This window comes from Mirounga angustirostris, unplaced genomic scaffold, assembly GCF_029215605.1.
Source record: "Mirounga angustirostris isolate CCGP_5_RB_7025 unplaced genomic scaffold, mMirAng1.0.hap1 SCAF_5, whole genome shotgun sequence".
Taxonomy (NCBI): domain Eukaryota; kingdom Metazoa; phylum Chordata; class Mammalia; order Carnivora; family Phocidae; genus Mirounga; species Mirounga angustirostris.
The window spans coordinates 123,659,731-123,678,176 of NW_026991713.1; the positions used below are offsets into that span (position 1 = coordinate 123,659,731).

Consider the following 18,446-nt stretch of genomic DNA (forward strand, 5'->3'; position numbering starts at 1 on the left):
GGTCCTAAGCCATTTGTACATTTTTATTTGTAAAAATACAAGGTATTTGTTACAGGAGTACTTCGCCCCCCACCTTCTTGGTACCAGTATCTGTACTGGGGTTTTCTAGAGACACAGAACCAATAGGATATATCTAGAGATGTAGAAAGAGATTTATTTTGAGGGATTGGCTCACACAGTTATGGAGGCTGAGAAGTCCCATTGTCTGCTGTCTGCAAGCTGGAGACCCAGAAAAGATGATGGTATTGTTCCAGTCCAAACCTGAAGGCCTGAGAACCATAGAAGCCAATGGGGTGGGTTCCAGTCTGAGTTTCAAGGCCCAAGAACTGGGGGAGAGGGTGTGAGGGTGTAAGTTCTCATCTGAGTCTAAAGGTCTGAGAACCAGGATCACCAGTGTCTAACAACAAGACAAGTTGGATGTTCCAGCTCCAACAGAGAGCCAATTTGCCTTCGTCCACCTTTTCTTGTACTTAGGCCATCAGTAGATTGTATGATGTCCACCTGCACTGGGCAGGACGATCTTCTTTACTCAGTTCAGCAATTCAAATGCTCATCTCTTCTGGAAACACCCTCACAGACCCAGAAATAGTGTTTGATCAGACCTTGGCATTGACTTGGCCCAAATTGACATGTAAAGTTAACCATCATATACCAATAGTGTCCATTTTTATTTTAACGTTTCCTGCTCTTTCTATACAAGAAGGGGAAAAGTGCTGTGTGCCCATTATTGTGAACATACCGAGTTGACTTTAGAGTCATCAAAGATCAGAAGTGACTGTTTAGGATGATGGGAAATGGGATAGCAGAGAAAAAATTACATTTTGTTCTGTTTGAATTACGCACCTCAGCTTTATACGGACACTGGCTGTTACAGGGGTGTCTACCACATGGATCAGCTGGGAAGTGGCAACATAAATTTATAATTCTGCCACTTAATAGAAAGCCTTAAAAAGTCCCATTGGTCAGTAAAGACAAGCTCCAGAAATGAAATTTTGGATAATTTTTCTGATATTTTTTCTGGGAGGTTATTATGAGTGATTAGGTGTTTCACGTTGATTTTTGATAGTGATTTTTTTAAGTGCAAAGGCCATGTCTAAACAGATTCCGACACATCCATACAGTGAAATACTACTCCAGCAATGAAAAAAAGCAAACTACTAATACACATAGATGAATCGTAAGAGCATTTATGCTGAGACAAAATTGTCTTACACAAAAGCATATGTACTATATGATTCTGTTTATATGGATTCTAGAACAGGCAAAACTGATCTTTGATAAAAACTAATCACAAAAGTAGGGAGGGCTGGAGACAGGCTGGGAAGGGATATGAGGGAATTCTCGTTAGGAGATTGGGGTACAAGGGTGTGCACATTTTTCAACACTCCTCAAATGTGCTTATGATTTTATTTTATGTAAATTTTACCCAAAAATATAAACAAAATGATGATATACATGTTGAGGTGTTTAGGACTGAAGTGTACTGATCTCTGTATTGACTTTGACTTGTAATCACCACTACAATGAAAAAGGATTGATGGATGCATAATAAGGCAAATGTAAAACCTTAATTGTAGAATCTAGCTGGTAGTTATTCAAGTACTCATTGTCCAATTCTTCGCATTTTCCTGTAGGTTTGAGAATGTTATAATACAATGTTAAGAATGTAATTTCAGGGGCACCTGGATGGCTCAGTCGTTAAACATCTGCCTTAGGCTCAGGTCATGATCCCAAGGTCCTGGGATCGAGCCCCACATCGGGCTCCCTGCTCCACGGGAAGCCTGCTTCTCCCACTCCCTCTCCCCGTGCTTGTGTTCCCTCTCTCGCTGTCTCTCTGTCAGATAAATAAAACTTTAAAAAAAATGTAATTTCAGAAAATAACTATTAATATAAAAAAACACAAAGGGCACAATGGTTAGTGTTTTTTGGTGATGCAATATTCTCTTAAACACTGAATATCCTTAGAGAAATCGAGCTACTTGTCAAAGGTAAATGAGAATTTTTTTTTTATTTATTTTTTATTTTTTTAAAAAAAAATTTTCTTTTTTAAAGATTTTATTTATTTATTTGAGAGAGAGAATGAGATAGAGCGAGCATGAGAGGGGGGAGGGTCAGAGGGAGAAGCAGACTCCCTGCTGAGCAGGGAGCCTGATGCGGGACTCCATCCCAGGACTCCAGGATCATGACCTGAGCCGAAGGCAGTCGCTTAACCAACTGAGCCACCCAGGCGCCCCGGTAAATGAGAATTTATTCCATTACCTTTGCTCAAAATGTTGCATAAAAGAGACATTTAAAATGATAAACACACAAGGGTTTCTGAATTTGAAATATGCCACATTGAATTGTTATGAGATTAAATTTATAATTAAAAAGCTACTTAGTATCATGTTTTTGAATACACGTCATTTCATTTTCAATTTTTCCTTTTGTTAACCTCCATGAACTATCTTTAAGACATGGTAGGTTCTGAAATCCAAAGAGGGATAATAAGCAGGTGATAGAATTCAATTAAGAAGAAGGTACTATTTTAATGATATAAATTAACTAATAAGTATTATTGAAAATATTGATTTTTAGGGTACAAGTAACATCACAGCATTGCCTTTTCATACCCTGAGAATTACTGAAATTTGGAAAGACTGGAATATAATTCAAAATGACCCTGACAGATTAGAGCATTTTATTTTTGTCAAAAGGACAAAATTCAATGGGAACTTGTACAAAAGTATACCCTTCAGGACCAAAACCAATAAATGGGGAAGGACCAGTTATGAATCTAGGATGTCAGCAATGACCATGTCAGCCTTGTTCACTGAATACTCACTGTCCTCTGTGCTATGATTGGATCCAGCTTTGGTACATATTTTTTTTCTAAGTTTTTATGTAAATTCCAGTTAGTTAATGTATAGTGTAGTATTAATTTCAGTAGTAGAATTTTGTGATTTACCACTTAGATACAACACCCAGTGCTCATCACAAGTGCCCTCCTTAATCCGCATCACCCATTTAACCCATCCCCCCACCCACGTCCCTTGCAGCAAAGAGTCTGTTTGATAGGTATTTTTAAGTAATATGGAGAAATAAGTAAAGGTTTAAAGAGGAACAAGATGACTAAAATAATGAAAAACTGGTCCTAGGAGGAAAATCTGAGAGAAGAGGAATTTCTCTAAATGCTTCCAGATTGAAAAGGTTCAAGTTCCCTTTGTTTATTACCATTTTCAATTACATGAGGTATTTTTATGGAGAGATTCTATGAAAAGCAAACAAGGGAAATGGATTTAAGTTGAGATAGTTGAGTTGTACAAATGGAAGGATCTCTTGACCTCAAGGTTGATTAAACTCAGGAATAATTATCAAGTGATGCTGTGGATTCTGCATCCCTGGAAAATTATATAAACAAAATATAAATTCTGAGTGGATCTAGATTGACCTGCCAGAGGTTGGGGGCAAGCCCTGATGATCCCTGGGAGGACCTAACTGGGGCTACATTCTATTAATAATGTTTCACTCCACAGTAAGAGTTTTGAAACAGCTTGATACTAAATTATATTCTTTCTATAAGGAATGGCAACTTTAAATTCACTTCACTCAGAAATTCCCCATGTTAATTTACAGCAGCCGTGACTGTGGATAGCAATACCATATTGTATACTTGAAATTTGCTAAAGGGGTAAATATCAACTGTTCTCACCACACACACACACAAAAAGAAAAGAAATCAATGATTATGTGAGGTAATGGATATGTCAATTAGCTTGATTGTGGTGGTGATTATTCCACAATGTAGAAATATTAGCAAAACATGAAGTTGAACACCTTAAATATAAATCATTTATGTTCGTGAATTAGATCAGTAAAGCTAGAAACAAATCCCTGTATTGAATGATTCTTCTTTTCATTAGACTTGTCTCCTAGTAAATCACTACGTGTTGCTTTGGTGACAGTTTGTAACACTGTTCTTAATTTAGTTTCTCTACTTTATAATTATTATAAAATAATTACAGTATATCCTGTCATTTTTCTCTTTAATGTTACAACATTATCATTAGGAGGACATTTTTAAATGTGAACCATTATGTTCATGAGTGTTTTCTGTCGGCGAGCAGGTCTCTATCTGAGCGTAAGTATGTTTCACATTCTTCGCTTTTTGATCCTGCCGGGTTGTCATTCCATCATCCAGACCAGTTAGGGTGGAAAGAGATAAAAATGTCATCTTGGTGAACGATTTCTCTTCTTTCTGAAAGTCAATATGGCAAAAATCCTCTTGCATTTTCCACTGTATCCTCTATTTCTGGTTTCTTAATCTCGTTGCGTGGTTCACTTTTATTCTTCTCCTTCACAGAGCAAAACTTGCTTCCTGTTGTGATGCTGCTCAAAACTTCATTGTTTCTCAGAATAACACTCCGGCTGGGACCAACATGAGTTATGAGGTGGAAAGCAAAAACGAAATCCTAATTAGAGAGAACATTTTTAATATGTTTCCAGTGGTGAGTAAAGATTTGTTGTGGTTGATTTGTGTTGCCATTGCAGGTGACTTTTCTCCCACGTTACACTGTAACTTACACTAATGGAGGAATTAACTTAGAATTAAAATACCATAGTTGTTTTGATGTAAAAGATGGTGGTAGTGGTCCCTTTTAAAAAGACAATTTTGAATGCAAGTGGCTCTGCAGGTAATGGTATTTATATCTTACATGATAAGCTCTCCAAGTCCTTGAGTCTTCATGACTCATCCTTGCATGAGATGAGCTACTTGGGCTTTCTGCATAGTAATTACTGGGGCTTGGGAAGAGGACCATTTTTCACCTGGAATAAGATTCTTCCAGTTGTCAGTTTTGGTGACTGAATCAATTCCTTCACAAAGAGCTGTGGGTTTATGTGGCTAATCTTTGGGAAGTAAATTTGTTAAGAATTCGTGGGGGCGCCTGGGTGGTGCAGTTGGTTAAGCATCCGACTCTTGGTTTCAGCTCAGGTCATGATCTCAGGGTCATGAGATTGAGCCCCACATCGGGGGCTCAGTGCAGAGTCTGCTTCAGATTCTCTCTCCCTCTCCCTCTACCACACCCCCGTGCTCTGTCTCTCTAAAATAAATACATAAATCTTAAAAAGAAAAAAAAAAAGAATTTGTGGTCAGTGAACATAACCTCACGTTCAGGGATTTCTGTGCAGTGTGTTTATTGATGTATCCCAAGCTCCAGAACATTCCCCAGTGCATATATGCATTCATTACATAGTCATTAAATAAACTAATGAGTAATGATACAGTGTCATTACAAGAAGAAACTTCTTTAATATAAATCTAAACTTGGGGAGAATTTTTGTCATGAAGAACAGCCTATCACTTATAAATATACACTCTCAGTCATCTTTTCATGATTTGATTAAAAGCAATTAAGCTAAGTCAATATGGTAAAAAATGGGATGACCTTATATATGCAGTTTACCAACTGTAGACTATTCAGTTCTTGAAATTAATTCCCTTTTGTTGGACCTTTGACTTCTTTTAAGTAATTTATTGGTCATGTAAGTTGTTACGGTTTTTCTTTTACTGTTATAATTCAAAGGAAGACTAATTGGCTGAGAATGATGGCAAAATGAATAGAAAATGATAGAGAAAAAATATTACAAATTTTCTGGAAGGAAAGGGAGACGTAAAATGACTCATAAAGCATTCTAAAAATGCCCTCATGATACATTGAAATTACCAATAATCGAAAAGATAATAAGTACAGAATATTTATATTCCCAATCAAAGAAGTCCTGGGAGAGTTTTACAATGAACAACTCTCACCCTTGCAATTTTTTCTAGTGTTTTCCTTGCTTTAGACTGATCAGAACAGAGGAGCAGCCGAGATTTTTTAGGCTTCTAATTGGCACCTTGAAAAGAATAACCTAGGTTTGATAATTTTATACGCAATTAACAACAGCATCCATCTCCCAAATTTGCACTAATTTTTCAAAATTGGGGTGGGGGCGGGGAGGTAATTCTGGCTTCAGTAACAGTTGCAGAGCTAGGCCACTTTTCTGTGTTGTTTCAACACTCCCGTTTCTCTGGAGGAGACATCTAAGGGAGCTGGCCTCCTTCCCGCCCTGCTTCCTGCATTCCCTTGTTCTGTTCTGCTAGAAAACTGTGGGGCAAGCAGCAAGCAGATCACAATAGATATTTTTGATGAATGTTGTGAAGTCATTTCCTCCAAACACTTTGCTAAGTTACTTGAAAAGAAAACAAGGTTGGTTTTCCACCAGAGTGAGTAATGAGCAGGCCTTGCTCAACATAGCACAAATTTTCCACTTTCTTAGGAGCTTTATTTTAAGAAACATTGGAGTTTGTAATTCAGAGGTTACTCTTACTGAACATGAGATCCCAAAGCATATGGGCTTTTCCTCCCAGTTGACCAAGAAACTAGAGAAAACATGCGTTATTTTGAGTGCTATTTTAATAGGAGACAAGTTTCCTTCAGTCATCTTTTCTGCTGTACCATTAAGAGTATATTTGCATTCTACCCAATCTGTAAAATTCAGAATTTATCGTGGCACCATCTAGTAAACACAGGTTGAAGACATCTTGAGCTAGAAGTACAGCAGACTTGAAATCACCTGAGGTATTTGGGAACCATTAACTTCAGAGCCAGGTCCTCTGCTAGGCATTGCAGATACAAAGAGAAAAAGGTACATAATTAACATTGTATTCATTGAATGTGAGAAGCTGTGTAACTGTAGTGAATAAGAGCATGGCCTCCTTCAGGGGTTTGAATCCCAGCTCTGACACTTGCTAGCCATTACTTAAACCCATGCTTTTATTTCCCGTCTGTAAAATGCTCATATGGATCACATGTGTTAATAAGTCAGGCACTTGGAACAGCGTCTCTCGTATAATAAGCACAGTATGATTCTTAATGGTTAGAGACAAACCTAGACGTGCTGAACCAGAGTTCTCTCTGCTTGTTTGGCATCTCCCAGATGGAGCACCTAACAGTCATAGGGATTCAGCAGTTCTTTGGGCTTCTCAGAACCACACTGGCCCTGCGGTATTGCCGTTGGTACTGGTAAACTGGCTTTGGGCAGTAGGCTGCCCTGATTTGTAGTGTTGGCCAATTTTAGTGGTGTGCGTACCCCTGGGGTGGCCGATTTAAAAAAAATTTTTTTTTTAAGATTTTATTTATTTATTTGCGAGAGAGACAATGAGAGACAGAGAGCATGAGAGGGAGGAGGGTCAGAGGGAGAAGCAGACTCCCTGCCGAGCAGGGAGCCCAATGCGGGACTCGATCCCGGGACTCCAGGATCATGACCTGAGCCGAAGGCAGTCGCTTAACCAACTGAGCCACCCCTGGGGTGGCCGATTTAAATTTACCAGTGGCTTCCCGACAGTTCACAAAATTCCTGAATATTTACCCGCTGGCTCCCACACCCTGGTCCAAGTGGGTCCCAGCTCAACACTGGAGGTTTTTTCCAGGGCAGGCCTTTGGGCCAGCAAGCCTTTATTGAAACGCCACTGTGTACATTACAACATGCAAGGTCTATGGTGAAAGATGAGGGGAAGCTAAAAGTCATAAACACACTCTCTGCCCTTGAGGACCTCCACTTGAATTCTGAAGACAAAAGAGGTGACTCAGGACGATGTCACTGTGGAGTCTGAGCTGGACCTTCTTGGTGCTGCTCAGGTTCCTGTCATTACATCAGGGAAAGAGACCAGCAAAGAAGTGCACCATTGAATTGAGAAGTTATGTTTCAGACTGGGAAGGACTTGGGAAAAGGGGGAAATCTTTTGGGGGTAGACAAGTCGGGTCCTTGGAGGAAATATAAAAGATTCAGGCCTTGGAAATTCATTTGAAATATGTCAGCGCGGAGTTAGTAGGCATCCCTGCAGCTCTGTGGCTGGTCATTTGCAGAGATGACAGGCATAAATCTCGTGTCATCACTGAGCCTGCAGGTCTAACTATTTAAGAAGCACAGGAAGCTTCCACTAAATTACCTATTCATTTTATGCCCAAGAATAGAGGATTTCATGATACTTTCTAATTGCTTTATTTCCTCTATTTTGCTGAAAACGTTCCTGTTTGTTGGAAGGGTCCAATGTGGGATTTGCCAGTCTAATGTTATGTACTTAATTATGTGATGTAAGATACATTAAGTTACATTTTATAAACAAATGCATTATATTTTAGATTATTACATGATAGGGTATGTGATACACTGTATATTCTTCTCAAGAGAAATGAAAGGCAGGATTACAGGATTTTTTTATTGTAAGTCATAAATGGATCAACACGCTATGGCATCATTACTTCTGCTTTTTTTCCTTGCCGTTTTTCTTTCCTTAGGATGTATAAAAAATGTAGCTGCTCAAATTAAGCTGGTGATGTTTGTGGTTCTGAAACTAAAGCTATTTTGTGATAGTTTTTCACTTCCTCCTGCTAGTCTCAGCCTTTCATGGAGTACCCCTACAATCAGTGTGCAGTGGTTGGAAACGGGGGAATTCTGAATAAGTCTCTTTGTGGAGCTGAAATAGACAAATCCGACTTCGTTTTTAGGTAAGCCCTGTCAGATTGGTTTCCTTGAAACCAAAGGTCAGTTGGATATTTTAAAGAGATGCTGTAAAGATACTCCATGTAAATTTCGACCTTTGAGCTGTGTTGCTTAAGTCTACAAATTATCTAGGTAGCCTTTCCTGAAGTGTTAAATGGATCACGAGTTCCTCAGAATGTTAATACCAGAAGGATAAAACTGTGTGATGGCCACATTGCAGAAACTCCGCTTGAAATCATGGTGAAAGAGGGTCTTCACTGCAGGACTTGTCAGAGCCTTCAGTATATTGATATCATGGCTCCTTCAGAAGGACTCTGGAGAACAACATTTCTCAGGTTCACCTGGAAAAAAGAAAGAAAAAAAATATATATATATATATTGGGGCGCCTGGGTGGCTCAGTTGGTTGAGCGACTGCCTTCGGCTCAGGTCATGATCCTGGAGTCCCAGGATCGAGTCCCGCATCGGGCTCCCTGCTCAGCAGGGAGTCTGCTTCTCCCTCTGACCCTCCCCCCTCTCATGTGCTCTCTCCTCTCATCCTCTGTCTCAAATAAATAAATAAAATCTTTAAAAAAAAAAAAATATATATATATATATATATTAACAGAGCATTTCAAGGAACTTTTGTTCTCAGATACTACTCGAGAAAATGCTGACCTAAGCCTTGTATTGCCATGCAACATCATTGTTTAGTTTTCAGGCTTGAAATTAAAAAAAGAAATTGTGGAGCTTCTAAATTCTGGTCTTTTAAATTGTTTATATCTCAGTAGCAGCTAGCTGGCAAACATGGAAGCCAAAGTGGTTTGTTTCTCTGGGGGCCTGTGCTAATAATAAGCCAAGCCGCAGAGTTCCCGCGCTTTCAGAATATGATGGAAAGGTGATTCATCCCTGTGAGGATGGATTTCAATTGAAATGCACCTTTTTAAAAAGTAAGTTCGAAATCTGTTTCTTCCTATTTCAGGGGCACTGATTTCATACATCGGAGGAGAGCCTTTGATCCTTATTGATTTAATGCTGCCCTTTATAGCAACTGAAAAGGAAGCAGGATTTTCAGTCAGTAGCTCCCCTCCCCCACCCACTGCTTTACTTGAATCTCATTTAAAGTTTTTATTGCTACAGGTAACGACAGAACAGTAGACCTGACAGTCCAGCAGGTCATTGAATGTGCTCCTCATGATTCATGATAAAATGACCAATACCTGAATGATTTGGCCATTTAGTTAAAGCACTCGCTGTGAAAAAGCCATAATGAAGCTAAATAATTGTTCTTATAATAGACTTCTTATAGACTTAAAATTCTCAAAACATCTGTGGGGAGTGTTATGGCTACCCATCCATTTTACCTTATGGCAGACACACGAAATACAAGTTGAGGTTTAGGGGCGCCTGGGTGGCTCAGTAGGTTAAGCGTCTGCCTTCGGCTCAGGTCATGATCCCAGGGTCCTGGGATGGAGCCCCGCATCAGGCTCCCTGCTCCGTGGGGAACCTGCTTCTCTCTCTCCCACTCCCCCTGCTTGTGTTCCTGTTCTCGCTGTGTCTCTCTCTGTCAAATAAATAAAATATTTTTTTTAAAAAAAGCTGAAGTTTAAAAAAGAAAAACAAACAGCAACTCAGCAACTACCTAATTTTGAACTCTACAGTAAGTATGCATATTTCTAGATCCTACCTTTGCTGCTGGGGATGTGGGGATGTTTCCGAGACAGTTCTCTGTGAAGTGAGCCTTCCAGACTGAAAGGCCAAATGAGGGCTTAGATGTGGGCATGGTCATTAAAATTTATTTAAATGTTAAGCCCGTACTTATTTTGAATACACGTGTTCAGAGTTTGATAATAGCAGTCTGGAAACTGCTTATTATTGTTTGTTTTTCATTTCAAAAGTTTGGGAGCTACTAGTTAAGTGGGTAAGGCACAAAAAGAGGTGACGAGTGGTTTTACCAACTACCACAACTATTGTATGTATACAGTACTCCATATTTCCCCTTGGAGTCTCCTACGATACTCTATTGGAAATCAACTTTGATTATTTATTTATTTATTTATTTATTTATTTATACTATTCCATGATTCATTGTTTGTGTATAACACCCAGTGCTCCATTCAATACGTGCCCTCTTTAATACCCATCACCGGGCTAACCCATCCCCCCACCCCCTCCCCTCTAGAACCCTCGGTTTGTTTCTCAGCGTCCACAGTCTCTCATGGTTCGTCTCCCACTCCGATTTCCCCCCCTTCATTTGTCCCTTCACCTTTAATTTTAAAAAGAATTTGGGACTGTACTAGAAGGTAGATTTGTTATCACAGGATGTCCATTAATGCAGGCATTTCTGTATTGTCTGTGATTGATATTTATTTTTTGCAAGGTGACGTATTTAATTATTTTCTGACATGTCTTTTTTATCAATGAGAGATGTACGTGGTCCATTTGATTTTATGTTTCATAGAGTGTGGCATGCTGTTTCAACTTCAGTCCCTGCAGAACACATTACCGTGAAACAGCTTTCCTTAGGACACACCCAGAGAAGCTCCCTTTGCATGTATAGCTTTAAAGCAATGGCCTCCTTGAAATTCTGTAAACAATATTTAGGGAGTCATAACCAACTTTCCCTTTTTTGTGAAAGGAATATAATTACTCAAAATTACAATTCTTAATTTGTTTTGAGTACTAAAAACAAATTAGTACTCAAAAGAGGAAGAGAACATTTATATGAAAACATCATTATAGGAACATTAGGGTTTTATTTATTAACAACATAATTTGCTAGAAAAACTATCCGTATGGGAATCAGGGAATTTCAGGTGGTTTTTTTGTTGTTGTTTTTTTTTTTGTCTTTGCTTCTGGCAGACTCTATAACCTTAGTTGCAATGCCTCATTTTTTTTTAAATCTGTAAATTGATGATCATACCACTGTGGGAATATAATCAATAGAAATAATAATTTTAATAAAAGGATTATGAACTCTTCAGAAGCTAGGCAAGGTAATTATCATTTCTCATTTTGATATACTTAGGGTCTTAATATTGAAAGCATTTATCAAATTTGTATATTTCATGCAATGTTGAAGTGCCAATTAAGGGCTCAGTACTCATTGAAGTTTTAAATGGAAATCAGATCAATTTAGAACTCCTTAACAACCATGATTTTCTTCGATAAAATAACAGTAATTATATGTGTACATGTATGTGCTTTTTTTTATAAGTTGCATTTTGAAAATACTTTTTTCTTCAAATTTCAGGTGTAACCTCCCCCCAATCACAGGAAATGTTAGTAAAGATGTTGGCAGTAAAACCAATGTTGTGACTGTAAATCCCAGTATCATAAAACTAAAGTAAGTACCTCCAACTTACATAGCTGTTTGAGAACATTTGTTTTATTATTTAACATGTTTCTTAGTTTGAACACTACCTTGTTGCTGGAATGACTTGCAACACAACTAGAAAGGCATTTGGGAAAAAGATAGAAGAATATATTCATAATTTTTTACTTTCTCTCAAGGTTGTAGGTTATAAGAGGTATGACCTCTCTTTTTTTTTTTTTTTTAAAGAAAACCATTTTATTTTATTTTAAAGACCTCATTCTTTATTTTTTAAAGTAATCTCTACACCCAGTGTGGGGCTCGAACTTACAGCTCTGAAATCAAGAGTTGTACGCTCTACCACTGAGCTAGCCAGGCATACCAACCAATTGTACTTCTAATGTCGTAAGCTGAACATTACTAATCAAGTGAGAACTCATTTATTTCTTCATCTTTTTTAACAATAGTGAAGTTACTTTTGAGAATTTTCTTTCAGAATTTTAGCATTACTCTTTTATCTTGGGAGCAGTTTCTTGATAGAACAGTTTATTTAGAAACTTCAGAGAATGAGTCTTAGGAGAACTTGGCCAAAAAAAGAAAAAAAAAGTTTTTACTATGGATAATTTATTAACAAAAAATAATTCTCATATTTCATTTTTCACAGTGTAGCCACTACAAAATGTTCCTGGTTAATAAAAATCCCATCCATAGCTTTACTCCATTGTTTTCATCAAAATTGACTAATAATCATTACTAATAAAATACACGATATACTCATATAGTTCTAGTATCTCTTAAGATCATGTGAAATATTGTACCTGCATCCCAAAAATTTACTTTCTAGACACAATCATGCATACTCTTATATTTACTAAGGTATTATTTAAATCAAACACACAGAACTATCACGATACATAAGGGAAATTTAAAATGTGTGTGTGTGTGTGTGTGTGTGTGTGAATATAGATATTTTAGGTTCTTTATAGGAAACTTTTATTTTATGATCACATATACAAAAAGATACACAGATCACCAGTGTACAGCTCAGTGAATTTTTTTAATGTATATACATTTTAAGAGTGTCCTATGTTTGAGGGGTTGCCTGGGTGGCTCAGTCGTTAAGCGGCTGCCTTTGGTTCAGGTCATGATCCCAGAGTTCTGGGATAGAGTCCCACATCGGGCTCCCTGCTCAGCGGGGAGTCTGCTTCTCCCTCTCCCACTCTCCCTGCTTGTGTTCCTGCTCTCGCTGTGTCTCTCTCTGTCAAATAAATAAATAAAATTTAAAAAAAAATAAAGAGTGTCCTATGTTTGAGAAAAAGTCAGTCATTATTAAATTGGAAGGTATTTCTGTATCAAAAAGCTACCTTAGAGAAAAAGTTTACTGAGTTGGAAGATAAAATAATCTAAGAAATAGGTGTCCAGTAAGGATATAGCCCAGTAAGAAAATATAAATGAAAGCCTTGGGACACCATGAAAGATCGATGAAGACCTAGCCTTTGATATTTATAGGAGGCTTACTTGTACTTGAACTCTTGAGTCCACTGCCTATCTCTTACACACAACCATGATATAAATAGTTCAATGGCCCAGCCAGTGGTAAATTCAGCCTTATGTAACCCAAACTGCTACTTTGATTATAATGATGATGATGTGGTTTTTTTGTTTGTTTGTTTTGTTTTTTGTTTTTTTTTTTAATTTGTCAGATATGGGAACTTAAGGAAAAAGAAAGAAACATTTCTGGAGGACATTGCAACCTATGGAGATGCGTTCCTTCTTCTGCCAGCATTTTCTTTCAGGGCCAACACGATTGCCTCTTTCAAAGTGTACGACACCCTAAAGGAGTCTCAAGCAAGACAGAAGGTTCTATTTTTCCATCCCAAGTACCTGAGAAATCTTGCCCTTTTCTGGAGAACTGAAGGTGTGACGGAGTTTCGCCTGTCCTCTGGCTTGATGATCACAAGTGTGGCAGTTGAACTGTGTGAGCACGTGAAGCTGTATGGATTTTGGCCCTTCTCTAGAACGGTTAAAGACACACCTGTCAGCCATCACTACTATGACAATAACTTACCTAAACGTGGTTTTCATGAGATGCCTAAGGAATATAGACGAATTCTCCAACTTCACTTGAAAGGAATCCTCAAATTACAATTTAGCAAATGTGAAATAGCCTAAGCATAGTGCTTTAAATGGTAATAGTTTTAATAGAGTGCCATAGGTGAGTAATGGTGTTTCCCAATGCTAAAAGCATTGGGTGTAGGGCTAATAGGAAGAGCCCCAAAACTTGGTTTGAGCAAAGCTCCCCACTAAGCTTGCAACCCAGCAGCTCATGCAGTTGTCCTGATCTTCAGTTTCCCTCCCTGTAAAATGGGGACCATGATATCTAACTCTATCTAATAATCTATGAAAACTCTTGGCAAAGGATTGGTGTGAGGTAGGGACTCCATGAATATTTCCTTGTTGCTCTCTAGAACTACCGGTTCCACGCTCAGCAGAGTGATAATAAAAGGCATGCTGTTTTGAAGACCCTTCCTGGAGAGAACTGCTGAATTGCCAGTTTTCACTGGGGTTCTTTCTCAAGCAGGCCTCTCTATTAATAATATCCTTCTCATCCTCCTTCCTGTCCTAAAGAGTGCATCTAAGAAATTACAGCAAACCCTTGATGATTCAGGAATGAAATCCTCCTCTTTGGGTAGTAATGTGCCTGCTTCTGATTACCTTCACTAGGGTCATTAGCTGCAATGATGTGTCCGGCTGGATTTAGGCCAATTGTTTTCCTCCTTTATTTACATTTTTAAATCACTCTTCATAGTTTATATTAATTTCCTGCCTTCCTCTTAAGCCTTTTCCACTCCCACTCACAGGAACTGTTTTAAGAGCATGAAGAGTTACAATAGCCAGTTTTTCTTACCTGGTGTCTGTGGAGTCATATATTCAGTTTATTTTATAAACAAATTATCCAACAGCTATTTCATGCCAGGCCCTGTAGCAAGCTCTGTGAGAGGGACCTAAAGGTGACCAAGTCCTGTAGGAGGAAACGGACATGCATATGACCAACTGTTGTTATGACAGCTATGAAGAAAGTACTATGAGGAACAGAGGCAGGAGTAATTCAGTCTATTTCAGTGGACTCTGTTTCGGAGAAGAGGTAATTGCTGAATAAAACCTAGAAAGTGAGTAAGGTTTTAATAAATGAAGAAGATTCTAGGTAGAGGGAATATGATGGGGGAAAAAGCAGTCCCCTTGATTCTGATTCACCAAAATGAGGATATTTGAAGGTAAATCATGGTCTTTGCCCCAAGAACTATCACTTGAAGAGAGGTTGTAGCATATGAGGATGGTGGCTTGGGCCCACCTCTGAAACGGGAGTCATTGTGACCTGATAGATTTCACAGGAAAACGGTAAGGATTAAAATACACCAAAACTTAATTCTCATAAAGAAAGGTATATATTTACATGAGAAATAGGACAAATAATTTAAACATCAGTATCAAATAAAGCTTAAGTTGTATTGATTATTACCATTTTCACACCACTCCCTACATTATGATGATACCTGTTAATGTAGGTCATCCCTTCATCTACTGAATAAGTTCTTTGATGACTTAACTAAGTGACTACATTTCTACTTTGCCTGTTTGTCTTTGTACCATCATGAGGAGGGCAGAAATTGGGGTGGAGCCGACTTGTCAGCATGCTGAATTAATTACAAATAAAATTCTGAATTCTTATCTTAGCCAGATGATTGTTTTACTAAATGTTCCCTTTTAAGACCATTCTGCTGTCAGTCACTTATTTTGGCAAAGTACCTCGTTCCTTTCATTGTTGTTGACATTTTTTTTATGCCATTCTTTGTTCACATTTTATTCTTCTATAGCAGATGAAACCTATTAGCTCCATAAATTGCTTAAAAATTCATATATAAATATTTTCCAAAAGGAGCATGCTTTTAGTTACATGAAGTCTAATTTATTTATCTTTCTTTCTGTGCAAATGAGTAAGTGGTTCTTTTCTATTGCTTCTAATGGATTTAATTTGTTTTTAAAACTCTGCTGGCAGTATAAGTAATGTCTATCATGTTACTAACGGTGATTATTAAAAATAGAACATTCTAATATTTTATAGTTAGCAAAATGCTTCTCTTAAAATGTTTTCTGGGGAGTAGAACCTTAAACTTTTCTTTTTGATGATATTGGAAATAGATGATTAAGGAGTAAAAGTAATAGAATATATTGAAATCAATCATTAAATATACAATATGGAGATTTTATACTATGGTTTAATAAAAATTACATATGATTAACACAGAACTTAAGTTTTTTCCCATATAACTTCCTCTTTTAACTTGGGAGATTTTCTCTATAATATCAAAATAGAATCTTTAATGTCACCGATACAAATTTCAGAAGTTCACAAACTTCTTGGGGGCTTCGCAGGTGTAATCTAAAACTAGTCCCTATACACCGAACACAGCGAGAGACCAAAGAAAGAGGAAGGCCACTCCAGATTTGGTAGATGGTAATTTTAATAAGCAGGGGACCTTGCGTATGGGACCATCTTGGGTGGCTGCAAGACTAGTAGATCTCCACATTTGTCTGGTAAACTTTAAAGTTTGTGGAGAGGCCTTAACTAGGTTCAGATATGTATACTGTCCAGATGGTCTCAACACCACATTGCTGTCTCAAGGCTATGTCCTTGGGCAGCTTCTGGGGTCAGGGAAGGCAAATAGAATGCACATGCCAGGGACGGGGGAGGGAAAAGGAGCCTCCAGTTGCTAGGGTCCAGCTCATGGATCAACTGGCTGTCATATTCTCTCGATGACCTCTCCTGACACTGTGAGATCAAGAAGCAGTGTCCTAATGATACCCATGTTCCACTAAAAGTTCAGTAGAAAAAAAAAATGGAGAAAATGGTAGGCCTTTCTACAAGAGACATAACTAAAGTTGGTTTTCTGCTAAACACTTGTACTGCCATCCTAAAAGCATGTTGAAATTTTGCAGCATTCCCAGCTAGGGTCACCTGTTAACCAAAAGTCTTTGGTCGAAAAGAACATGTGCTTTCTTTGTGTCTCTTTCCCGAGTTGATCCATGACTGTTGTGAAATCTGTGGGAGGCCTCATTTCATATCCTAACGTTTCCTCTTTGGCAGAGGATGACCTTCCCCATGTCCCATTAATGATGTGTCAATAATGTTTTGTTCCAAAGGAGAATTTTTTGAACTTTCTAAAATACAACAGAACGTACATTTTGATAATATAACATATCAGCTATGTGAGTTATAAATCATGAGCCACAGTTCTTTTTGTTCTATAATGGTAAATTATTACAAGTTTCACACTAAGATCAAAACAAAAAGAAAAATATGAACTCCATTGTATAGATTTATAGATTATCCACCAAGTCTGACTGTGACACTCTCAATAATCTGTGGGCATAATGAGCATTGCTTAAATGTTGATGGATTGGATTTGATCTTCTGCTCTTAAACTTGAAGTACATCCATGGGCATTGAATATAGAAAGTCTGAGTACTGCTGCTAGACAGTATGAAACTTTAATGGGGACTCCAGCTCATAGTACCACATATCACCAGTTTCTAGGGGAAATACTAGTTTGCTTGATTCTATTTTTTACTTGTTGTTCAGCATCCCTGGGCAATGTAACCAAATAGCAAAATTCTAAAAGAATTTTCATCTAAATCTGAGGGTTAGGCAAAAATGTTCATGTAAGCACATAGTACTTGCTGCTGTGTCATCTCTGGAAAGGAGTCTTTGAACAATCACATAGAGTTTAACATTACACAGTATAATAGTCCTTGAAGTCTCTGATTTTTTTCTCCTAACAAAAAGGAAAGGCAAATAGATCATGATTCTCATGAAAGAAGATTTCCTTTTGCATGTAAATATGTGGGCTCTCAGCCAGGTAATCAGCCAAGGACTTTTTTTTTTTTTTTTTTTTGGAGGACTTTCTGTGTATAGAATACTGAATTAAGCCATAAATCAGACTTGTTTGAGGCTAGGTTTCTTCTTACAAAAAAATGTACCAGTTCAATACTACATCATGTCATGCACCCTAAATCATTCCATGAATTTCAGGAAGCTTTGGGAAAATTGGAAAATCTTAGAGATAACAGATCTGCTCACATCCTAAATAGCTACCTTAGAAGTACTGTTAAGATGCAATGTGTAGTATAGTTATGACATTCAAAACATTTTATTTTTGTAACAGGACATGAAAATATATTGTTATGCCAGTAAACACTGAAGGAATTTCAGAGAGTCACATGAAGTATCTGAAGCACTTGACCTAATAAGATTATTTCTTACTTTATTTTTGATTTTTAACTCTCCTGGGTAATTTCAAGGTTTCCTATTTGCATATGACTTCAGAAGGCTGACTCCATAGTGAAACTCACAATTCCTTTCCTGAAGATGGATGAACAGGAATAGTTCTTTTGCCCATCTTCTCTTACTGGGTCATCAGTCTTCTAAGAGCATTCTTCTTTTAAGAAAGATGCAAGTGATATATTATAAAGATACATTGCTTACATATGGAGAAAAGATGTTATTTTCACATATTCTTTCTGTCCCTTTTCCTTCTCCCTTTTTAGGGACACCTGTTAATATACATGAAA

At 37.7% G+C, this 18,446-nt stretch overlaps 1 protein-coding gene across 3 annotated transcripts in view; it reads left to right on the top strand.

The window, feature by feature from the left end:
* ST8SIA6 (ST8 alpha-N-acetyl-neuraminide alpha-2,8-sialyltransferase 6) overlaps window positions 1–16,292 on the top strand; it is a 171,709-nt gene extending 155,417 nt beyond the window's left edge. For 2 of the 3 annotated variants that reach the window (XM_064592006.1, XM_064592007.1), the window contains 4 exons: window positions 4,343–4,487; window positions 8,419–8,531; window positions 11,757–11,849; window positions 13,520–16,290. In XM_064592006.1, the coding sequence (XP_064448076.1) occupies window positions 4,343–4,487; window positions 8,419–8,531; window positions 11,757–11,849; window positions 13,520–13,988 (820 nt within the window). In that variant the 3' untranslated portion in view covers window positions 13,989–16,290. Of the gene's footprint in view, window positions 1–4,342; window positions 4,488–8,418; window positions 8,532–11,756; window positions 11,850–13,519 lie in introns of all 3 variants that reach the window. The other variant, XM_045870192.3, reaches the window with a different exon arrangement.
* Window positions 16,293–18,446: the final 2,154 nt, after the last annotated feature.